Below are 25137 nucleotides of genomic sequence, written 5' to 3' on the forward strand. Positions count from 1 at the left end.
AGAGCGGTAGTAGTGCCACCCAGCTGGGCCCACACCGCTGTGCTCCTGCGAGAGGATGGCAGGCTCCTTTGCAGGCAGGGGCTGGGGCAGTCGCATTGGCCTTCGGCAGCTCCGTCCTGCACAGCAGCCCTTGATACAGATGTGACCCAAAAACATACACATACTCGTTACCTGCTGCGAGATACTCGTGCTTGTCTGAAGGGTAAGAGATGAAGTGCTAAAGCACAAGAGCCAGTAAAAAATGCAATTTATTGGTATAATTTGGGCCACGAAAGTGGTGTCCTTTAAGCAAAAGAATTACAGAGTAAGTACACACAGTAACTGTTGTTTTTAAGAGTTGTTATTTTTTCATGGCCTTAAATACTAATATAAATGAAATATCAGAGAGGTATGTCAGTAGGTTATTGATAGTCACTCTGTCGATAGTTTCAATCCCGAGCCACCCAAACTGATTATTGTCCTGAAACTCAAAAACACTAAAAAGATTAAAGCAGAAGACCAGTAACACAGCTTCCTTTTTCATTTTCAGTTAATGATTAAAATACAGACTTCCTTGGGAAAACAACATTTCAGTGTCAGCTATGTGACTTCAGTAGGGTCTGTTGAAATAATTCTATTACTGGAACTGTACAAAAGTTGAAATTTTTTTTTTTTTTTTTTTTTTTTTGCTGCCTGGAATGAAGGGCTGTAGCCCAGTAAAGTTTTCCCTTACAGCTCTGTGCAAGTTTCAGCAGTTGGTACTGCTGTGCAGTTTTATAAGAAACCCCATTACGGTATGGTTTGTTACAAAGCGGGTGAACCCTCCCACCCACAGCTCCAGATTTTAGGACATGGAGAACGACTTGTCCAGTTAATACTCTATTATTTGAAATCAAGATGTAAATTTTGAAACTATAATTTAGACTGTCTGTCTGTCTGCATTGCCTGCAAGATCCCAGTTGCTAAAGGAAGAAGTCCTGTTGTCCTGCAGACAAAACCCAATAACGTATTTCAGAGAAACATGCAGTGGACCGTATAATAAACTGTTACAGGTACAAGCTTCTGTCAGAAGAGCCTTCCTGACCTTTGTCATTGCTGAATGAAGTGTTGCTCTATTTACCAACTCTGCTTAATATAAACAAAGAGCTAATTATGGCTAATTTTTTTCCCACCTTTACTGAATATATGATTTCTGCAAAAATACCCATCATTGTCTTGTCTTCTGAAAAAAAGAGAACATACTATCCATCACCGTCTCAATAGAAGTGATTTAAATAACTGTGATGATTAATTGTAGGATTTTGCATTGATTTAACAAAAGCATTTATTTCTATTCAAAATCTATTTGACAGCTTTAATCAGAGTGGTGAGTGTAGGGGACACGATCCTCACCGGCTTCTGTCCCTCCTCTTGGTTGCTCTCCTTACTTTTGTGGAGCTGCCTTCTTTGTGAGTAGGTAATGGTTTTGGTGCAGGGGCGCCATCAGGTCAGGCTCAGGCGCAGATGCGTTGGTGCAGATGCACCCCACGGGCACACCGGGCGGGTGTGAAGGGTGGAGGCGGGGGGTGAGGGTATCTGCTGCAATCCTCTGCAGGCTGAGCGTTAGGAGAGATTTGATCCCTTCAGATATACAGCATCATTCCTGGGATTGGTGTTTGTTCACAGAGCTTACCTAGGCAAGTGGCAGTTTCCAGAACACCGGAGTGGAGTCTCCTTGATTGCTAATTGAGGTTTGACAGGACTGTCCAGTCTGACTGCAGGTGCTGGCAATTCCCCAGCTCACCAGCAAAGATCTTTCCCATTCTCAGGCTTGCTTTCCTTAGCAGTGGGCTAAGCTACTTCCTGAAGGCATCAGCCTGCGCTTAGTCCCCTGCGTGCACCTGACGAGCGTGCTTGATGCAGAAAGCTACGTACGTTTAGGGCACCACAGAACTCGCGACATTGTAGAGCACTTTGTAGCACAATGGGGTACCAACATACACACACACACACCCCTACCGCAGAGTATTTGCTTACAGAAAAGAAATCTTTCCAATTTAGACTCACAGTAATTCAACTAATTGGGGCTCCAGTGGTAACAAGCTTATAATAAGCTCCTTCCATGGCCATCAGTTCATCATGAGTTCCCCTTTCAATGATGAGTCCTTGTGACATCACAGCAATGATGTCGGCATTCTGGATCGTGGACAAGCGGTGGGCAATGATGATGCAGGTACGCCCTTCTCTGGCCTTATCCAGCGCTGCCTGCACAGTCTAAAGGCAACAGAAAAAGCATCAGAGTGAAAAAATGCAAATCAAATTGGGGCTCAGCGCTGGAGAAACCCGATTGCTTCAGACTCATTAACTGTGTTGTGCAACACCTGTAAAAGTGGCTACGAGGCTAAATCAAAGGTTATGTTACTGGTGTGCTTAGCTGGGTTGGGAACTCGGTTAATTAGTAGCACAAAGAAGGGATGGGTGAACACAGACAGCAGCAGAAATTAAGGCAGGCCTTTATTCAGCTGACGTGTTGAATGTCAGCTCAGCCTGGATATGTTTTTAAATTTCCACTATTTCTCTCATCTCTGAGCGTAACCAAGACACACAAATTATTGCCCAAGTTCTTAGGCCCCTCACTCTTTTTTTTTATTGGATATTCAGGCTCATGATTCATATGCTTGAATATATTTTGCTTGTTTGTTTGTCTGTTTAATGTGCGAAAACTATTATTTATGGAACATTCCCACTGAATGCTTTGAAACCCAGGGAATTAGTTTCTGAAAAAGTGCTGCCTCCCATTGGCAGTCCAAGAGCCCTTGTAGCTGGCTGCTCTTCTTAGAGCTGTGCCTTCCGGATCTTTCAAGATCATTAAAGGTGTAAGTGCTGAATTAACGATGTGGAGTGATGTTGCAGGCACATAGTGGGGTACGTCAGGGTGTTGCTGTAGAACAGAAAGAGGCGTCATGCATTGGAAGCCATTGTATTAACTGTCCCTTATTGCTTATCACCACACGTTTACCTTTTCACTTTCTGTGTCTAAGGCAGATGTTGCTTCATCCAGTAATAAAATTTTAGGATCTCGTATGATGGCCCTTGCTATAGCAATGCGTTGTTTTTGCCCACGAGACAGCTGGGATCCTTGAGCCCCAACGTTAGTTTCATATTTCTGAAAAATGTACAAAAGGAAGGTTTTGCTCAGGTGTAAGCAAACACGGCAGTACTCAGACTGAAGGAAGGGCAGGAGGAGAGAGGAGAGAGTGCTGGTCATGGCTGCCTCCTCCTTGAAAAACCCGGCAATGCAGGAATAGTGCAGGAGCGATACAGGTTTGGGGAGAGGTTTCTGAGCCACGCTTTGCAGTGCTCAGGGCCCAGCGGCCCAGGCAGTACAGTGATGGGCCTGGAAGAAGAATTTGATAGCAAGATGATGGCTCATTTGTCTGAGGCAAAAGAATCCCCCCTACCATAGATTTGGGAGAAGAGGCTAAAAGTGATTTAAGGGGTTTCTGACAAGTGTGTTGTTTGGGTGCCTAAGCTGTATCCATACCTTTTATGTTCTTCTGATGTATATTTATGTGATCTCAGTGCATTTAAATACTTCAGTGCACGTAAACAGCCAGCTTCAAACACTTGTCAAAATATCATGGCCTAGTCACAAGACAAATCTCCCACAGCTGGGAACAGGATTAGTATTTCCTGACTCAGTGTAACCCTTTGACTGCTGAACTCTGCTGCTGCTTCTTTCTTGTCCACTGCTTTGAAAAAAATCTTCCCTTTTCTCCTAGTTCACAGTCGTAACTGCTGGTTTCAGTTTTATAAATGTTTGCCTACTGTGTGAAAATTCAGCAGCAAGTCACATCCAACTGTCAGTAACATAACAAATGGTCATGACACCCACTTTGCTCCTACTGTTACAGCTGTAAGAGTAAATAAAAGGTACAGGTTTGGAGCAACACCTGCTGCAATGAACACCGAGCAGCCTCTCTGTAGTTCCACAGCCAAGGCCTCGCGGGTACTTACATCAGGGAGTGACATGACAAAATCATGCAGCTGCGCCTTCTGGGCCGCTTCTATGACTTTTTCCATCATCACTTCTTTGGTGTTAATGCCATATTTGATATTCTCAGCAATGCTGCAGTCAAATAGCACAGGCTCCTGGGACACTATTCCAATTTTTGATCTAAGAAACTGTACGTTTATTTTCTTGGTGTCATGTCCATCTATTAACTACCAGAAAACAGGAGAAAACTCAAAACATCATTCCAGAAACAACAGCCTGCAAAACCCAAACAGTTCATAGCAAACTAGTGATTTAGCCACATTACTGAAAAGCAAACACAACTGATATAAAATGACATGAAGAATCTGCTTGTATTTGACTCCTTTGTGCATCATATGTGTTTCCTGGTAAGGTCTGTGATCCAGGCAAGCACTAGACCATTTGCTTCATCTTAAGTCCAGTAATGGCTTAAGGTTAGGCACGTGCTTTGTTGCCTTCCTGGCATAGTGATCACCACACTTACTTTTTTCTTCCAAAGAAAGAGAACTCAAACTAGATGGTTAAGTATTTACATGAGGGAAAGATACAAAAGCTTTTTAAGCTATCAGTAATTGAATGACTGGAAGTCAACCTGCAAAGAAGCTGCACGTTGAAGCTGTATTTCTAGGGATGTTGCAGACTCTTGCTCTGTTCAGACCTGATTTTTCGCTTGTGCTCCCACAATGTGCTGTTTCGTACAGGAGCTACCCAGGTGAATGTCTGTGGCCTAGGCAATGCATGAGGGTACACCTGAGGCTCGCAGTGTTCTGATCGTGCCTGAATACAACTGAGATGGTACTCGGGAATTGTCTGAACAGTCCACATTGGTTGGAGAAGGAGCTGAAGCCCCCAGCTGCTTATGTACGTGCCACCGCTGCTGGGCTGCACAGCAGGACACATTCAGAAGAGTCCTTGTCCTGAAGACAACAGCACACAAACCACATTTCCTTTGCTTACCACGCTTCCTTTCTCAGGGTCATAGAAACGTTCCAGAAGCTGGACGCTGGTGCTCTTACCGCAGCCACTACTTCCAACAAATGCCAAAGTCTGCCCAGGCTTAACAGCTACAGTGAGTCCTTTCAGGACCTGAATATCAGGTCGCGAAGGGTATGTGAATTTACAGTTGAGAAATTCAATGCTTCCCTTGAAATCATCCTGGAGAAAAAAAAAAAAAAAAAAAAAAAAAAAAAGAGAAAGATGCTACCATGAGCTCAAGCTCAAAACGGACTTGTAAAGTACAAAGTAACTCTTCCTCAAATTCCATTCTTGCATCTCTTATTTAAAATATGACATTAATGCTTGTGAAATTAGCCCAGAAAGAAGGATAAAAACCATACTGGAGTAGCTGTTCTAGAGACGAAGCCGTTAGTCATAACACTGTTGCTCTGCTTATACTTCCCCGTACTGCACTGGTCAGAGGCATCAACTGGAAATAGGATTGCCTTGCAAATGGGCAAGGTTTTTATTTTAATGCAGACACCGTGTAAGTGTAAATTTGGTGACAGTCCAAATACATTAGTGCAAAAACTGGATTTGGTAAAAAAATTAAATCAGTTGAACTTCGCAACTTTAAAACAATACATGAATTCAGGTCAGTTTTCCCAGAACTCTTCAAAAACTCTTTTACAAAACGCTGAAGGGAATCAAGATTCTTTCTTTCCATGGTTTGAAGCAAAATACTTATTCTATTTAGTTCATTACAATTATTTCAACTTTAATAATTTCAACTTAATTCTGAAAAAAATAAGTTAAATGAAAAATAAACTATTCGAATTTTCTGGGTCTGACTTCAATTCACCAAAAATTGAGCATTTTCATTTTGTCTGACTCAATGAGATGATTCGCTGCCTCATGAACGCCTCCAACATTTTGACATGAATGGAAGCCTCTGTTATATGCTGGCAATAGGCAGGTTTATGTGCGAACTGTAGAGCAGAAAGAAAAAACATGCTACTCCGCCCAAACTGGTCCTGCTCCAGTTCACAGGAGTTTTACAGTGACAGACTCCTAATAGCCACGCTTGCTGTCTAGTACAGAGCTTGCTGCTTCCAAAAGAGCAAAGCCAAGTAACAGTTACGCCATCAGCATAACCTTTGTGTAGAGCAGGGGTCCTCATTGACTTACAAATTGCTAGTACAACTTCAATGCTTATATTGAGCTGAATGACATCACAAATTACTCATCTCCGCTCTTACCCATTTTTCCCCTTTTTCGCTGTAAACACTGATTTTAGGAAGCCGATCGACCAGTTGAAAAAAGCGTGCAGCAGATGTTTTGGCTTTGGCATAGTTTGGGGTATAGGAAGAAGCTCTTCCCAAAGCCGTTCCGCTGGTCACAATAGCAGAGATCACCCTGTGGGGAAGGGGGACACAGTCATTCTTGGGAAGCCATGGAGAAACCGAACACTACACCAAGACCAGCGCTTCCGGGGAGGAGCCTGTTTGTAGCTCCAGGCAGGCCCCCACCTGAACACGAAGCTGTAATGGAGTCCTTCAGTGTCAACTAGAAACCCTCCATATCTGTAAGAGACGGCGTTGGCAATGAACACGATGCTCTGGGCAAAGCCAAAGCAGAGTCCGTAAACGTGTGCTTTTTTGATTGCAGCTCTATAGGGCATATTCAGGTGCTTCTCAAAGTTGTTGATAAACATTTTCTCAGTCCTGATGTTAGAGAGGGCTTCGCTGGAAATCTGGAGGAGGGGGGAAAAAAAAATGAGTAGAAGCTCCTAAGTTTTACTTGGAAAAGTAGACTGTGCTCTTTCAGAGATGCATGATTCTGCCACGAACGCAGGGCACTACTGCCATATATGAACTGGTTCAGGTACAATAGACTGGCTCAAGTATCAGCCAACCTGAAGAGAAACTTTCCTACAAGCAATTACTTACCAACGCCCTCAGTAGCAATGCTCTGTCTGCTCCACTAGAGCTAAGTTACTGTAAGCACACTTGGGAAGTTGGGCACGTGCTCTCACTTGTGGCGTATTTCACATAATGGGAATAAATGGGACATCCACAAAAGCAAAAATGGGGTTAGGAATACTGTTATTTCCTTGGTTGCATCCATTTATTAATTCAAGATGATAATTTCAATTATTTTATTTGTTTTACTTACAGCAAGTCTGAGGAAGGGTTAGAAGGGATGCTATCCCCAACTTCCGTTTCATAACAAAACTACTTGAATTTACTGCTTTTCCTCAGCTGCTCACCCTCCCTCTTTCTCTTAGGTCCAAAAAGCCTGATGAGATGGAACATATAAACAAAGGGTGACACCCTGATTCCTCTAACATCAGTGACACGATTTACCTTGTATGTAGGCAAAGAGTAAGCAAATGCTTGCCTACATACATAGGAAAATGCAACACAGGAGATTACGAGATAATCCCCATGGAAACTTCTCCAAAGCTTTAATTGTAGGCTGTCTATTGTGCTTTGTTGCCAGTCAGAAGTTGGGTTTCTGTCCCCAAAAAAGAGCACTACAGTTTCATCTATAGAAGTAAATTGGCAGTTTGTTTGATCCTAATTTCACCCTATTTATCTCAAGTAATTTGATTAAGTGGTTTAAAACACTGTAGTTTTCCTGGACTTGGACAGTAGCTTCATAGTGTGATGCTTTCCTTTGGGAAGCAATAGTCTGGTATGAATGTTTTCAGTGTGTAGGAACAGATCTGAATATAAATCATTAAAAATGTTCCATCCAATTTCAAGGTTGGGTTTTTTTTTTTTCCTGGCCAAACTTAAGAGTCAAATCTCTTGCATTCTCATAGAATGCGAAGGAGGGGCTAAGGAGGTACTGTGAATTGGGTTGCTCAGACTGTGCTATTCCGTGTTTAGCATGGCTGATGAGCAATCACTCTGGAAGAACTCGGAGTGTTTAACATTTGGGTGCAGTGCTGGCAAATAAACCAGAAAATAACACCAGACATAATGTCATTGCCAAAACTGCTGAATCATTGAGCGCCCTTTCCATCCCCACCCCGGGGTCATTCTGTTGAATAAAAGCTGATGCCTTGACTCATTAGTGACATTTCCTTGTCAAGACAGTATTTTGGTTTATCAGGTTTTGTAAATAATTAAAACATTCTGAATGTGGGTAATTGGTCAGGTCTTAATTCTTCCTTGGCTTTCTGGAATTGAAGATTGCTCCTAACAGCACTCAACAGTGTTCCACAAATGTGTTCATTTGATTAGTGATACCAAAGTCAAGTGATATTAATTCACATAATACCTTTTGTGCATTTTAAAAAAAAAAATAAATAAAATTCCAGAAGTCTTCATGTGTAGAGAGTCAACATGATTCTTTTTTTTTTTTAAAGTTCTATGCCCCAGTCACAACATGTTGCTTTAAATCACGCCCAGAAATGGGAATTGAGAGCTGAAGATTTGCTTCTTCAGAAGTCAAAAAGGGTGGCAAGCTGAGCTAGCTGCAGCAGGCAAGGGGAAAGACACAGCCAGTAGATGCAGAGCTGAACAGGGCAAAGGGCTGCAGTCCGTGTGTTTGCTGCACAGGTTAAGCTCAAGGGGACGCTGAAGATGGTTGAGAGCTCAGATGGGTTCAGATGGGACAGGGTGGAAGGTGGGAATGGGTAAGCTGTTTGGCGGGCAGGACTTTAATGTAGGAAGAACAAAGATTAGGAGGAGTGGGAGTGCTGCAAGAGTCATTTTAGGATGGGCTAAAGTAGCTCTGCAGAAGGAAAACCTCTGAGGCTTTGAGAGGGCCTGCAAAGCACACTGTTTCTGATGCTAGAAATATGGCAGCCTAAAGTGCGGGAGAAGGCTCAGGCATCACACTAAGCAGGACAACCTGAAGTAGTCACCCTCACGTCGCCTGTCTTCTAAATCCCCTGCATTTCTGATGCAGCTCAGTTACTGCACAGGTGAGCTAGGTGTGTTTAAAAAGTATCAGGTTCTGGGTCATGTGCCAGAACTGAGCGATCCACAACTAAATTAAATGGAGTTTGAGTGTTTCAAAGGCAGCAGACCAGCCTGCTCCTCTTTGTGCATAGGATCGAACTCATGACAAAATGACGTTCCTTTCCCTTGTGCCCCTACCTTTTCCTTGTTTGGTACACAGACAGGAAGTCTGCTCAGCCAGTGCAAACTTCATAAAGCTGTTCTCAGCTTCGTGTGAGCTACATAAACCTATCCTCAGCCTCTGAGGTGAGGCAGCTCACGGTCTTGCAGCCCGCAGAGCATGGGATGCTGCTAACAGTGATACTGGAGTTAGAGTAAGAAGGAGGAGGGCTTTAGCCAGGGGTCACTGAACACTGGATGCATTCTTTCCTTCCTCATGTCCCATGCTGGTTGGTTTAATACCCACACAGATGTGTTTTCACCATGGAGCAAAATTTAAAGTATTATGAGAAAGTGCTATGAATCCTGTTACAAATGAACAGAAAATGGGTTCATGCTTATCTGAATAAAAAAAGAAAGTAAAAAAGATTTATATACTAGCTGAAAAATGAGTATTGATATAATTTTGACCCTTAAAATCCATACATAAAAATAAAGTTATGCCTGTGCTCTAGCAGCACACATTGATGGAGAAGTTTGTAAGCTAGTAGGGCCCAATGAAGGAACAATTTGCTCTCTCTAAAATCCAGTGCTGAATCCTCAGTTGTGACTGAGTGACCAAGTATCACTGCTTTCTGAGGACAGCGTAATCCCAGGGCATCAGCAGATGGGTATTTAAATAAAACCCGACAAATGTGAAACAGGCTGCTGCGAGATCTGTGTCTACCAATTAGGTCCAATAACTTCTGAACAAAGTCAGTCACATTCCATGCAGCAAGTGCTTTTGCAGTTAGGGAGTTCCCAATGGCGTTTCAACAGTTTGACAAGCTGAAATATTACAACTTATTTGCAAAACATTGCCAGTTTCATTACATTTGAATTACTGATGGTCTCAAATGCCCGATTTTTCAACTACCCATGACTGCAAATTTAAATTAGTTTTTAAATAACATTACCCGTCCAGTAGCTTCCAGTGCTTTCTTGTCCTGAGAGGCAAATCCTGTCAGCATTTTAGCTTGCACAGCTCCAGATAAGGCCAAAAATGGCAGGAAACACAGTATAACTAAGCTCAGTTTCCAGCTGAAGTAGAAAGCAATGATCATGGCCACCCCAATGTTGGTAAAGGAATTGACAATCATTCCTATCTGGGATCCAGTTGCCTTCAAAGAAAAGAAACAGAGATGATTGACTTGCACTCTGACAGCAACTTCAATAATCTTTAAATAATTTTCCTATAAAACTTTAGAAAACTCTAAATGATATTAAAATATCATAAGGCAGCAATGGCTGCTGACTGCACTGGAATTTAGCCAGTTTGGATGTACCGTTTCCAATTAATTGTATCGAGAGAAGGACTGCGCATCTCCAATATTCCTTTTACCCACCAAACTTCCCAGTGAGAACTCAGAAAATTGTTTCTGATGATTGTGAGAAAGATAATCTATAGAAATTAGTTCCCTTGGTTCTCTGGGGAATCACTCATCTGAGAACGGTGTTTAGCCCCTACATTTATCCATCTAGATTTAAATGATAAACAGAACCCTTCGGCAACTTAACTATTGACAACAAAGTCTCAGCTGTGCTAAAATTAGTAAGAAACATCACTGAGAAAGGATGAATTAAAGTTGCATTTCTGCCTGCATCTTTATTGAGGAAGGATTTTAAATACGCTTTGACATCACCTTTATTGAATGCATTCATCTTCTCCTTATGTACCTCGAGAACACTATTCTTTGTAATAAACTTGATTTACTTACTCCGAAGTTATTTTCTTTCATGGCAGTAAACATCAGCCCTAGATAGGAACTAGGCTGCTATGTATTAGAAAAAAAATATGCATTTGATAATCCTTGATCATTTTCAGTCAAATTCATTTGCGTGAATGTGAACTTGCAGCACAAAATGCTCATCATCTACTCCTCCTCTGACCTGGAGCACTTAGGCAAGGTGCCTTGGGCCTGGCCACAGTGGAAGGTGCACCTCCCAGCTCTGCAGAGGCTACAAAAGGGAGCAGCCATAGGGCTGCTCTCACGTGGATCCTGTAGCTCTAACACCCACCCACCCCCCACTCCAGGAGTCCACTTCTTACCCCTGGTGCAGATGTAGACATTTTCAGACCCCAGACGGACACTTGTGTGTGTCTCCTCACCTTCAGCTCGCTCTGCTATAGCAGCAGTTCGCTAAGCTCTGTGTCAGGCAGTGAAAGGCAGAGGATGCTGCTGCTCAAGTAGCTCTGGTTTTTACCCCCTGGAGCTGTGGGTTGAACGGCTGTGCCCCACTGCTCTACATGTGCTTAGAACAAAGATGTCCCTTCGGAGGCTATTAAATGGTTCAGTCAGTGGTTTACAAGTTTGTTTATTTCAATTAAAATATGCCCTGTAAGTGCCTGTAAGGGCTGAAGAGGTTTGCAGCTGGTTTCTCTGATTCTGTAGAAATTGCTGCTGACAGGAGTTTTGGGAACCTCTCCTCTCATTTGTCTTTTAAATTGTTAAAACCTCCATTAATAGTTTTTAAAAACTAACCCCACCATCTTCAGTCAAGCTGAAACAGGACAATTTTTGTAACAAAGAAATCTGTGTTTCCTTCTTCCTTTCTAGAAAATTACTTGCATCGGAGCCAAGTAAAATGTCATCCGATTCACTTCTACCAAAACATCAATTCAGACAGGTAACACTCATAGTTCATCATGATTTAACCCTCACCCACTAAGGAACAGAACGCATGGAGTTAGTGAATTCACTTTCCCAAATCATAAGTCACGCTGAAACTGGCTGCATGAGTCCCTGCTGGAGCACCAGCCAGTACTGTAAAGTATTGTTCCAAGTGGACTGTCAGTTTGCATCAAAACTGTCACAACAAGCACAATACCATGCTGAAAACTTGAAAACATGATTAGTGATGAATGAAACTAAAACACTAGTCTGATGTGGTTTTGAAAGAAACACTTAAGCATTGTGGCAAAAAGCAAATTCATCTCCAGAAAAAAGAAATTAAAACTTTGGCACTAGATGCTCCTTCCCCTTCCATTGATGGGGTGGTATTTTACTGATTTTTGTGTTCTGTTAATACAGGCAGGAATAATGGGCAGTAAATTGTGACCCAGATCGTGCTTTTAGGTAAATACAGTGATAATAGTTCCATGTTGACAGTCTATGATAAATAGAAATAGCTTAATTGACTGACCAAGGACTGATCTACACTGACCTCGCTGCTTAAGTGCTAGCTGATTTCTGTGACAATGTGCCAAAATAGGCCTTCAACCAGTGCTTATAGTAAAATGATTCTTAAGCTACCAGGTCTTACCCCTTGGACCTGTGAGGCATCTGTTGCAAGTCTTGTAGTCAAAGCACCAGGGCTGTTCTTCCGGTCATCAAACCAACCAACGTCTTGCCCTAGCATAGCCTGGAAACCAATTTTCCTTAACCGTCTCGTAAGCAGCTCACCAGACTTGGCAAAGGTGTATCCCTGGGGTGCATAAGGATAAATACAAATATTGTACATGAAAGAGATACCCACAGAGTAAGAGATCAGAAACAAAATTTACCCATATTAGACTGCTATTACCTGTAGAAACTGTGTGAAAAATGAAAGAATTCCAATAAAGACAAAGAGCAGGCAGACACCATTGATCTGGATTCTTCGTTCTTCTTCTTCAAGAATGGAGAAGGTCTTTGAAAAAAACAGGTAGCATCGTATTAGAAGTGTTGGTTTTGCTGCGTGCAAAATTTATTCGTGACTCCCTGCTGCTAAGTGCAGAACCCTTTAAAACAAAGCCAGAACACAGAGCTCTCCCTCATCCCAAGGTGAGCCTGGGTATGGCATAATGCTTATTACTCCTGTTAAACAACAAGTTTACTATACTCAGTGTCTTCACATACTGCTATTACTTGTTGCCCATCCCCAGGTGTAATTAATCAATCATCCCCCCACTCGAAGCAAGATCCAGTGTGATAAACCAAGAATAGCAATGCAATAAATAGCATAGCAACAAAGCAACAGTGCAGCAGCTCCCTTACCTCTCACTAACCTACGCCAATTGCAACTTTATTGGGCCATACAAAATGAAGTCGGTGTAGTTATACCCTAGCATGACTCTCCCTGCACAACACTAACGGATCTATTCTTGCTATAGGTAGACTTCAAGAGGAACCAATTTTCTTTTACTGAAGAGGTGTGGATATGAGCCATTAGCTTACCGCTGGGTACTTGAGAAAAAGCATTAGTGCTTAAAGTAGAGCCCCTCCACCCCATTCTGCCTCAGTCTCCATGGTATCCAGTCTCTCTCTTTGATCTCTTGTTCTTAATATCTGGTCTTTTTCAACACCTGCCAGCATTACTGGCTGCCGCTGAAGTAGTGGTCCAAATCTAAATAGCCATCCTTTAGCAATGCCTTTCAGTCAGAGCAGTTGATACGTAGATCAGTTAACCTACCTGAAGTTGTTAAACTGCTTCTGCTACTTACAAGTATAACCACAGCTCATGTTTGTACTTCTCTACTAAGCTTAAATTAATCCTCATTGGATTTCACAGGTAATAATTACTATAAATAGACTAACTCTCAACCTGTTATCTGCAAGGTGCAATTAAAAATAACATGCACATTCACCTTTTACTTATATCAAAACCAGCTTAAATTCTTCTAGGTAAGTATTTAACAGTAGAAAGAGAAGAAGGAATTTTCATTACAGCTGCAGAATAGAAAAATTCCACAAAAATTAACTTAAGTACTAGTCTTAAAAGGTCAACCCAAGCTATTTACAGTTCAAAGTGAGCTGTACATCAAAGTAACAGGGTGCAATTAGAGCATGAATTTGAGAAAAAGAAATAGCTGTTCTTTAGTAGGAATTCCACTTCAAGTATTTTGACTTTGTACATCAGTGCCTTAGCAACAAAATAAATCCTGCCAAATCCAAAATGATAATATCTAAATGGTACTTAGTGTTTCAAGCTCAGAGCTGTTCCAGTGCCATGCTGTCCTATCAGTAGCAATGCATATTACATTCTCAGATTAATCTTTGTTTTTTTAAAAAAAAACATCAGGTATGTTTTAATCTGTCGTAATAAGAACAAAACATAATGGTCTGCTGCTGTTCCTATACCCCTAATGAAATCCACTGTACAATCATGTTTGATGCTGAATTGAAGAGGCTGTGAGGAGATTTCATCCATCTTTGTAACTTACATATCTAGAAATGATACTGCTGGTTTTCCTTTGGGGTTTTCTTCTGCAGAATATATCCTAGTTAAACACTTGGACTGAATAAGATACAAGGCGAACTCAGTGCATGCATAAACTGTGTCCTATGAGGATTCTGGACTTTAGAATTGCTGTGATGGTATTTTCTGTATCATCATGGTATGCAACATCTAGACATGAATGGGAAAATGCACTTCATAGTAGTGGTCATGCCACGTGCATAGCTAGCCTAAAACATAACCAGGGCAATAACTAACTACTCATCACTGTGAACATTTGTTAACATGTATGCCATGTTGATTACAGTGCTGTGGTACTTTTTCATATGAAAAAACATCAGCAAAATCTCTGTTGAAATGAAAAGGAATTCTAATGAGTAAAACTAATAAACAGTATGATAAACAGAGTGCATGATGGATCACAATAAATAGACAGTTGTGAACTGGGACAAAAACCACTACTCTTCAGAGATGCTGACAGCTTTTTCCCAAGTGATTTGCATGCTGTCCTTGCACAGTTACCCAGAAACTCTGGGATGGCCCCATACATGGGTTGAACTTAACATTTTTTTCTTTTCACACTTTGAAATTTTTCTCTCTAGATGAATAAATAAATATCAGATACAAGACTGAGCATTGAAAAGAGAGATGAACACTTGCCCTAGGACCCTACAGTGAGTCCCAGTAAGTATTTATGCTAGTTATAGAAAAACTTTTGTTCACTGCTTCTGCATGGCTAGATGGTTTGCAAGATTAAGTAATAGTCATTTCAAGAAAGTCAAAGGCAACACGGTTCCTGATTTCAGGGAGGCTGGATCTATATTTATGCTTATGAAAGGTGCTCATGAAAAGGGAGAGTGCTGTGAGCCTTTGCTTTAATATTCTATCCATGTCACCCACAGTCAAAGTGGTTCCCCTGCTTTCTCTTATGCAAGAAATATGTTATGAAAGGCCTTCCTAGTTCCTGTGGCCAGGCTCTCCATTGTTCCTAGATAAAGGCTGAGAGAACTGCAATGTCTGCAAGACACCTTGAAGTGTTCTGGTGAAGCCAGTTATTGGTCAGTCGGGGATTTCTATTTCAAGCTCTAAATTCAAGAAAAGCAATGGGCTAACGTACATTCTTATGCTCTCCCTAAGCTGAGAGCAATAGCACTTTATAGTTCTACAGAAGGAAATGTGGATAACATTCAGTGGGAAGAGGTCTCTGTATTGCAGAGGATTTTTTTCTTTTCCCCATGCAAATCTGTCCCATGAAATTGAACTCCCACATTCTGCAGCTATCCTAATGTGCTCAGCTATCATTTTGACCTATGTTCTTGATTTAAAAAAATAACACTGATTACAGTAAGATGTAGCATGGAGAATAGCACCAGGTCTATAAAGAGAGAGTTGTTGCTGAGGTGTCCATGTTCAGGTTATACAAGTTTCAACAGTTTTAGCATGGACTGTCTTTTATCTGGGGCCATAGGCTACATGCCCAACAGCAGTCGGACCACATCTTCCAGTTGAGTTTCACTGGAAAGGATCCATTTCCCATACTCTGAGACAGTTCCCCAGTGGGAACCAAAACATAGTAAGAAGAAACTACTGAGAAATTTGTTCCAAAGGTACACTTCTGATCTGAACTGATCAGAAGACATATCCAGTATTATCCAGTTCTTCATTCACTTTTTGGGATTAATTTCTGAGAACCTTCAAGGCAGACTTTGCTAAATTTATCCTTTCATTTCATAGCTGTGGGGATTCTTCCCCTCACTTCCCCAGCATATTGGTCCCAGAGTACAAACCCACGTGTCTGTCACAACATGATTGCAGATATTCAGACAGCTTGGAAAGCAGATGCATATTCCATCTGCCTGACTGCCTTGGCACCAGGCAGAAATGTTTTAAATTTATGAATAATGAAACACAGATGTTGGACTTTGCTCATGTTCGTTATGGCTTGTTTTTTCCTGCAGCCTGTCTCCTTTGGTGGACTGAGACCTTCAAGAGAAGGATTTCATCCTTGGCAATGAGAGCATTTAGCATCTTGCTGGATGACATCAGCCCCAGACCTCCCAGCGTCTAGAAAACCTCTCTGAAAAGGAATCAAAGGTTAGATTCATTGCAGAATGCACGTAGCAGTGTCTCACCTGCTGTCTAGTGAAAGCCACAGTGCTTGGCATGAGGTCTAGATACACAAAAAGTGTTTGGACATGGCACACCTATGGCTAAAAGGTCAAGCATGTTGGCCAGGAGCCACTAAGTGAATCGACAGGGACAGGAACATCTTTTGCTCTGCCGCTCACTGGATCTTAGCTAGCAAACATCAAGCTGCAAGCAAATGTGATTCAAAGCCCTGAGTAACTTCCCAGAGAGAAATGTCTAAGCCAAAACAACCCCCACAAAAAAAAAAAACCCAAACAGCAAAAGGTCAATCCCTGCCTGAAAGGTTCCGGACCTCCAGTTTCTAGAAGAGTGTCTGCCTTTTAGGGCATATAGTCTTTGCATGCATATGTACCTACCATGACCTAAACAAGTAGGTGGGAATCACAATACAAGTTTTATCCTATCTCAAGTGGGTACCCAAACCACAAAATTATAGTGGCATTCCCATTTTCTTCCCAGTGAATGTGTCATTACTTTACCCAACAAGAAACAGCATCAACAGAGGGGTTTTCTCTATCCTTCCAATTCTTGAAAATTTAGGGCACTTTCCTAGGCGTTAGTTAGAGCAGCGCTGAATTTCTTCAGGCAGCCCTCCAGTTTCCCACTAACTTGGCAAATGTTTCCCCAAAAAGCTGTTTTACAGAAGGGGAAGAATCCTCTTTCTATTACAGCAAGTTTTGGAAGGAAAAAACAGTCATGGTCGAACTCTTGAAAGTTCCAAGTGAGGCTGTGGATTTTGATGGCAATGATTCCTTTAGTGAACGCCAAGGTTTAGAGTATATTCCTATTTCCCGCTTGCCTTCCAAACTTGTTGATGCAAGTCTACTTTTTGCTGGCAGTTATGAATCCTGTTACTATTATCTACCTCTCCCTGGGCCTTCTGCAGGGAGCAGGCAGCAAAAAGCCTGAAATACATAAACAAAAAAGTGAAGTATTTTTTTTTATCTCATCCAAAGTTTTCTCAAAGGTCTGGCCGAGTCTGTAGAATAAAATTCTGCAGGGAAGGACCTCTGCACATCTCTCTCTGCACTGTACCTGCACATGAGATACATCTTGTCTCATATAAAATAAACTGTATGCAAATATAGAAACCCACTCCTAACAGTTCCTGGAAAGTGAACAAGAGAGATAATGAAGAATGCGTGACAAATGCTAATGAGCCTACCCCTTCAAACAGCTCAAACGATAGCGTGATGACAGTGATATAAATACGTCTACTGAATAATTGTTTATAGGCAAGAAGGCTAACCCCATTTACCTGACGAGATCTAAAGATTTGCCCAAAACATGTCAAGCTCTGCATCATACATTCACTCCCCTCTGCTTGAGAGCTAAAATACACTTTAAAATCTTAGCATAACATACCCCAAGAATTTGACTGAATAACAAAGCGTAGAGTGGACTGACTGCTCCATTCACAGCTGCTGCCAGAGATCCAAGCACCATGTATGGCCATTCAGAGGCATTGTACTTCAAAATTCTGGTAAATGGTACAGGCTTGACATCCTCCTCCAGAACAACAGATTCCTAAAGAAACAGGTTGGATTTATGAAGCAAATGTGTTCCCCCAGTGATCTTCTTCCTTTGCCAGTGAGATAAAATAGTTAGCATAATCTGTTAAATGGCCATCTAGTGCCCAAACAGCTGCTCTAGCTTTGTATGGGAAGGATCAGCAATGGGTCTTGGCTGCTGTCTGGAACGGTTTTTTAGGGCTAGAGAGTCACAAGAGGGTTACATAAATTACTGCCTTTATTGTCCCTGGAGAAAGAGAGAGAGATTCATGCCTTGTGCATCTCTACTGATTCCAACTGCAGTCGTTAATTATGACCAGTTTAAGATTTTCTGCCACTGAAACTCAGTCTGTTCCCTTTTTGGTGCTTCCAGATGATGTGTGATGCAATACCCAGTGCCAAAACTTAAACTTCTTCCTCACAAGCAGCTTTCTGTGTCACTCATGGAATCTTCACAAATATTATTTTAAAGTATTGTAGGTGAACATACTGATCAGACTCTGCATCAAATTAACAGGTATGCTATATAATTAAAACAAGGGAGATCTCAGAGTGATAGCTGGATTCAGGCTTTACATATGATAAGTATGCCTTCCTTCTATGAAACATCCTCAGACTATACACTGAATTTCCATAATTATTCCTAGCAAGAGCAGAATATTCATCATCAAATTATAACTTACCCTGCAGTTTGATTTGTGCAGAATTTTTGTAACACTCAGTGTGCTGAGTCTCACTCACCTCCCTCAGCACTTATGACTGGAAATGCCCAGACAAAACAGACACTGTGAAGACCTATCTGCTGGAAATGTGCAAGGATGAATGGGTGGAAGTATGTTGTATTTCCTCTTCCTTCTGAGCTAGTACCAGAGTGACAGCACTAAAGCCCTGTATTTATCCACAAATAGGCTTGGCAATAGCAAGAACAATGACTTCTAACTGCTGCTGTCTGCACCGAAAAAAACATAGCCATGAAAATTGGTGCAGGGAGCTTCATAAGCACTTTGGAAACCCACTGTGTATATTCCTACATATTCTGCATAATTTTAAGGCATGCTGGTTTTATTTGCTATGCTAGTTGATTGCACAAGGACACTGTCAGTGAAAGGACTCTGGGTTAGGTTGCAGCAAGGATCTCTCTTTACTCAAGTCTCCAGATGATTTTGAGACAAAAGTGAATTTACTCTTCATTGAATAGGAACCAGTGTAATTTGTATCACTGAGTGGCTATTACATTGCATGTACTGAGCATTTTGCTTTTTGTCAGTTATTTCAGCTTCTACAAATATGTCTTTTTGAACTTAATCTACAACATATATCAATTTACCAACAGGTCATGCCCTACTAGAAATTTTATATGGACCAATAAGCATAAGTCATCAAAATGAAGTCTAGGGTTTACACAGAGTATAAGAACTGAAGCTGTGGGTTTAAGAAGAGAAAAGGATTGATCCAAGAAGACATACTTGCCAACAACTCCTGTAACAGAGGCATTTATCTACAGGTTATCATTACCAAGTAATATAACCTGTTTGGTTGGAAGTTTAATAAACTATTGGACCTGACCTTTTTTGCTTGTCCATCATCATCTCCATAAGAAGGCATAAAATACATAGACTCTGCATGATCTCTTGCAATGGATAATGGAGGGTCAGGAACCACATTAGAGAGCTGAGATCTGGAGCGCTGACGAAGTGAAGCTCTGTAAAGAGGACAGAAATGGTCTGTTCTTCACAGCTCAGTAACACAACACTTGCTTGCACAGCAGGTGCAGTTTTCATATCAACTAAATCAGGATTCACTGAAGCAAATCATAGGAATCCAATGCACTTTTTCTTTCTTTTTCTATGTTCTCTCAACTTTTTGAGAGGAAAATAGCCCACAACAGGGACAAATACTTTTCAAAATCATATTCCTCCCCCACCACTCAGATGTTGTCTTATATGTACCCCACACTGTGTATTTGTTAAGCAAAATTGTGGTGTATCCTACTATATTTGCACAAGCCACCAAGTCAATTCACCATTATCACTATCAAGTAATTCAGTTCAGCAAAACAGGATGCTGAAACAAACCACCTCTTTCCCGATAAAACATAACCCTGTAATGCAGGAGACATGTATTCACTTGCATATGTCTGACATGGGCTTGCCTGAAAGAAATAATAAGTGTCTAGCTACAAGACAGACTGGCTTGTAAAATGCTTTAACTTTCATCAAGTAGAAGCCATAATAAAAGTGTCCTTGTACATTGCATTGATTTCTCTAGTAATTGCACAGCAATTTTTCAAGTGACTGGACTGAAAGTGCATTAGGTAATACAAATATATGGCTTATATGGTAGTAATATTAAAAATGTAACATGAACACAGTAGACCAGAACTGGAGAGAAGGTACTGTGGATGGAAAGGGGAGTAAAATGAAGAGTCTTACTATTTATCCATGGGCCTTCAGTCAGTAATGCTAATTTAGACAAGCTATTTCTTTCCAAGTGAACTCTGTCTTAGTAAAATGCTTGCAGCCCTTCCACCCTCTTTTACACAACATACAGAGAAGTGATTCATTAACACTATTGGGATTTTTGAATAGTAGGACAAAGTATAGAGATCTTGAAACATATTGAGATTTACAATCATTTTTAAGACTCACTGCAAACTGGCCCGATAGCTTCCTCTGCTGAATGACTGGACTTTCTCAAGATTTGGCTCAACCACGTTATTTTCTGCTGCTGTAAAATACAGTACATAGAGCCCTTCAGTTTGTGCTAAGATTGAATGCAACCTAAGTCCAGTGTGGCTCTGCAAAAAGTGCTGTGTCTCCAAGTCATAACAGGAATACTTTGTAGAAGGCAAGGAATACAAAACAACCTTGCTGCTGGATCTACATGTACCACGAGTTTTATATTTGTATTTGACATGATAAAGTTATATGAATATTAACCCAAGAACCACTTGGGATGTGACTGCTAAAGGCTGTTTCCCTATTTTAGCACTGTAATTGCTCTCTTCTTTTAAGATAATAATATCCAAGGTTTGATGCTTCACAAAAATACAAGACAACATTCTATCAGACCTCCATTTCCAGAAGCTTTGATTCAAATCTGCCTCCAGTAAAACAAATAGGGTGATTTCAGGATATTCTGTAATTTGCTTGCATTTCAAATGCAGCAGGACTGGACTGTCAGCACTAAATGGAGCCATAAAATGATGGGTATTGCAGGTCACAATTAATGTTTCAGGGCAGATCTATATTAGGAAGGTCACTCAGTGCATATGTAGTAAAAATACTTTGGCTGTTCATACTTCTATGAATGCTAAAATTCAGCCATAAAGGCAGAAGAAAAAAGAAGCAGCAACTAGCCCTCATTAAAAAAAAACAACAACAACTTTGCATTCTGTGGAATTTTACATCATTTTAGAAAAGAAAACAAAATGCTTACTTCCCTTTGCTTCTCTGTTAAGTGCCATGTTTCCTTTGCTTTGCAAGGTCACCAACATGAAATACACCCCTTTCCTCTTCATGAGTTCCTCATGAGTTCCTCTCTCCACAGCCCTTCCATGCTCAAATCCAACGATGACATCAGCAGCTTTGATGGCTGACAGGCGGTGAGCTATTGAGATTGCTGTGCGGCCAAGGCGAGCCTGACAGGGAACAACAACAACCCCATTCCCAGGACAGCAAACAGAAATGCTTGGAACTAGCGCTGTGTAATCTAAAGTTTGGTCAAATCAACAGGAGTCTTTCTAGTGGTTTCAGCTGACTTTGACTTGAACTCCATCCATAGCCCATAGATCAGCATCTGTTTCTGAGAAAAGGGAGCTATAGATTTCTGTTACGTACCAATGTATGCAAAAATTATTTTCTGTCAATTATACTAAGGTTCTACTTGTGCATATGAAACAGCTATTAAGAAAAGCTTCTCACTGCTTTGTTGCAATTCGGCAGCACCCTCTCCAGAGTGCATCAAAAATAATTTCTGCCCTTTTAAGTCTGATTTATGCTATGCTATAGCAAACCTTATGAAGTGCTTCTTGGACAGTAGCTTCACTTTCATTATCAAGTGCTGATGTAGCCATATCCAGTAGCAGGATTTTTGGGTTTCGCAAAAGAGCTCGAGCAATAGCTATCCTCTGTTTTTGACCTCCACTCATCTGGCTTCCACCCTCTCCAACATGAGTGTCAAATTGCTGTGTGAAGGTAAAAAAATGAAAATGAAACAGATAACAAAAGGGTCTGTTAAGCTTCTGGTGAAGACATTGGTAAAACATCTCTCAGATTTGTCCTGGAAGTAGACTTAAAAAATTATCATCTTTGAAAGACAGAAACATTGTTAGTGCACCAGATTCCAAGGAGAGCTGTTGAAATAACTTCCTTCATAATAAACAACATCATTTTGCCTGAATGGGTGTTCCAACCCCAAGCCAAGAATATGCACTGATGAAAAGGCAAAATGTTCTGGTTTGGCTCAAAACAACTATACCAGCAAAAGCTGAAATAGAGAGGAAACACCTACCCGCTCTCCATCAGATGACTCACCAGCGAACTTCCCATAGAACTGGACTTGTCCGCTGATGGCCTGTGACTCATGAACACCGTGTCTGTGATTCATGGACATCATACTCTGGTAGTATCAGGTTCAGGTAGAGAATTCAATAAACACATAAAGCCTAACATCTCAAGAGCCAGGATAATTATATTCTCCTAGAGCCAAATCTTGTTTATTCCTCCATTTCCAGGAAATAAACAGGGACCTTTACACTGCCTTTCTATGAATAGTTTCCCGGAAGCCTGGAAATGCATAGATGGAGGATGAAAAGTACGTACTGACATCAGTTCATGGTACTTCAGTCCTGTCAGTCAGGTTCACTGCTGTAACATGTCCATTTGAGAAGCTACTTGGCAAAATAACATTCTAGAAAAGTAAACAGCCCAGTACTATCAAATTTAGGCTTTGTAAGGAGGATATCATAGGACTGTTCAAAGCTCTCTCATCATAAGGGAAGGAACCAGGGAAGAGGGAACCTCCTGCTAACTTACAGAGGTCGTACAACGAGAGGAGGTTGTGAGGATCAGTACAGACTGCTCAAAAACATATGCTGGCCAGTGAGAGTCTGGGCTATAAATTTCTCTTGGCCTGAGCAGAAACAATGATATTGAATGTTGTGCATATGATTCCCAAGGAAATAATTCTTCTAATTTCGTGGGTTTTTTTTAAACTTGGTGACACGTATCTAGTAAGACCTAATTACTCAAAGGAAAGGTTGCTGCCTACTATCTATATTAATCTTCTGCCCTTCCACCTGAGCACAAATGGCTGCGTGGGGGGGAGGGACAAAAGAAATCTTTGTTTTTCCACAAAATTCTGCCAAACATTTTACAAGGCACAGCATACCTGCGGCAAGTCCATGATGAAATTGTAAGCATTGGCCTGTTTGGCTGCTTTGATTATGTCTTCCATGGTAGCCTCACTCCGACCATAGCGAATGTTCTCTGCAATTGTGGTGGCAAACAGCACTGGCTCTTGTTCAACAATACCAATCTGTGAGCGTAGCCACTGGATATTAAGGGAACGAATGTCATGGCCATCCAGGGTAATCTACGGAAGCCAATTAAAACATGGACAAAAAAAAAAGGAAAAAAAAGTCAGGGACGTTATCCCCTCCAGTCCAGAGACAAAGACCTGTGGAAATGAAGGGCCTGTGATGCTGTGTTTCCATGACCAGTGTAAAAACCAGCTTTCATACATAAAAGAATGTAATGCAGTGGCAGTAGTATATGCTGGTTCTTGGGCCTAGGAGTTGTGCTCTTTGACTTCATTTCCCAATATTTCTTTTTGCTTGGCCTCGGAAATAAAACCAGGTGGAAAGTAATAATGAAAATTATGATTATTTGTTTACAATAGATTGATTCTTTGTCTTTTATACATTCAAATACAGGTAACTATGTAAGTGAACTGTGCCAACTAGGAACACATAAATGGAATGAGAATGTTAATAGATATAATTCATAATCTTAGCCAATCCATTACTAAATGGTAATTGCATATACTAAAGCAATATTATGGGATAATGATTAAATGTTGAATACTGTGTTTTCCAGAATGGGAAATGATTTGTAACTCCTGAATTATCATATCTATAGCTATAGTTTTTGATCAGATTTAGCACTGAATTTTCATTTTCTCCTAATAATTTTTCTCTTTCACATAATTTTTATTTTTTAGAAAAAAAGAAAATGAAGTTAGGAGTCTTCCTTCCCACCTTGGAGAAGAAGCCATGTCATTCTTTAAAGTCCCTAAGGCTAGAGAAACACACTCTAGACTGGCACACTCACCATGCCATCAGTGGGGTCATAGAAACGCTGGATGAGCTGTATTGTTGTACTTTTTCCAGCTCCACTAGCTCCAACAAAAGCTGTTGTCTCCCCTGCTTTAATAACCATATTAAGGTTATCCAAAATCTGGAGAGGAAAAAAAAAGGAAACTGATTCTGTCCATTGTAATTCTCACACAGTCATACAACCAAGTGGGTACATTCTGTATCTTAAAATGGAGATTGAAAGAAATTTTACAAAATTCAGAAAAATATTATGAAGAAAGAGGAAAAAGAAAGCCAAATATTTTTACATTGTTTCAAGATTTTATAAATACAGAGCACTGTTTTCCATGACAGCCAAGTAGATTTTGATCTTTGTTTGTTCCTGTTGTTCCATTTTAAGAACTAGTCAAGTTAATACCATTGGAGAACTGGGCAATAAATCCCTTCTAAAGAACATTGTACTTGTATTATGAATGCCTGCTAAAGCATAAATATTAAGAATGTAACAGTGAAATTACGTAGAAAAACTGATACTTCATATGCTTCTGTGTTTAGAAGCAATAGCGCTCATTTGCTTGTCCAATAATTTGCTTTTCCAAGGAGAATTTGTCAATTCAAACACACTAGTAGAGAAATAAGGGGGTATACAGCCAATGCTCCTGTACCTTTTCCTAGCATTTTAATGTGTCACATGGCACATCCCCAGGGTAATGGAAGAGTTTTGTAAAATTTCCTTGCACTGTTCAGCTTATTACTTTGTGTCCTATCCTAGCGCATGTTGATACAAGTGCATAATTGATTTTAAGAGAAGTTGTATGCAGGTGAATTACTACAAGTTTATGTTCAGCAGCAAGGAATATGAATAGCAATAGATATGTCAGGATGGTAAAAAAAAAGCAGAATGGTAAGTAGAACCACCTTCTAATAGAAGAACTATTTAGTCTACTTTTAAACAGAGGGTCT

The 25137-nt window shown here is 40.8% G+C and overlaps 1 protein-coding gene across 2 annotated transcripts in view; it reads right to left on the minus strand.

Annotated features, from left to right (window-relative positions):
• Positions 1-2031: 2031 nt before the first annotated feature.
• ABCB11 (ATP binding cassette subfamily B member 11) overlaps positions 2032-25137 on the minus strand; it is a 44007-nt gene continuing 20901 nt past the window's right edge. The window contains exons 13-28 of one of the 2 annotated variants that reach the window (XM_009640756.1): positions 24191-24316; positions 23250-23453; positions 21874-22044; positions 21297-21498; positions 20507-20585; positions 19425-19560; positions 17713-17853; positions 12568-12672; positions 12307-12468; positions 9960-10163; positions 6460-6683; positions 6190-6346; positions 4952-5149; positions 3976-4182; positions 2978-3124; positions 2032-2232 (exon numbers count right to left, since the gene is read on the minus strand). In XM_009640756.1, coding sequence (XP_009639051.1) covers positions 2032-2232; positions 2978-3124; positions 3976-4182; positions 4952-5149; positions 6190-6346; positions 6460-6683; positions 9960-10163; positions 12307-12468; positions 12568-12672; positions 17713-17853; positions 19425-19560; positions 20507-20585; positions 21297-21498; positions 21874-22044; positions 23250-23453; positions 24191-24316 — 2664 coding nt within the window. Of the gene's footprint in view, positions 2233-2977; positions 3125-3975; positions 4183-4951; positions 5150-6189; positions 6347-6459; positions 6684-9959; positions 10164-12306; positions 12469-12567; positions 12673-17712; positions 17875-19424; positions 19561-20506; positions 20586-21296; positions 21499-21873; positions 22045-23249; positions 23454-24190; positions 24317-25137 lie in introns of both variants that reach the window. The other variant, XM_035896245.1, reaches the window with a different exon arrangement.

Source organism: Egretta garzetta, unplaced genomic scaffold (assembly GCF_000687185.1).
Source record: "Egretta garzetta isolate BGI_Z169 unplaced genomic scaffold, ASM68718v1 scaffold16, whole genome shotgun sequence".
Lineage (NCBI taxonomy): Eukaryota > Metazoa > Chordata > Aves > Pelecaniformes > Ardeidae > Egretta > Egretta garzetta.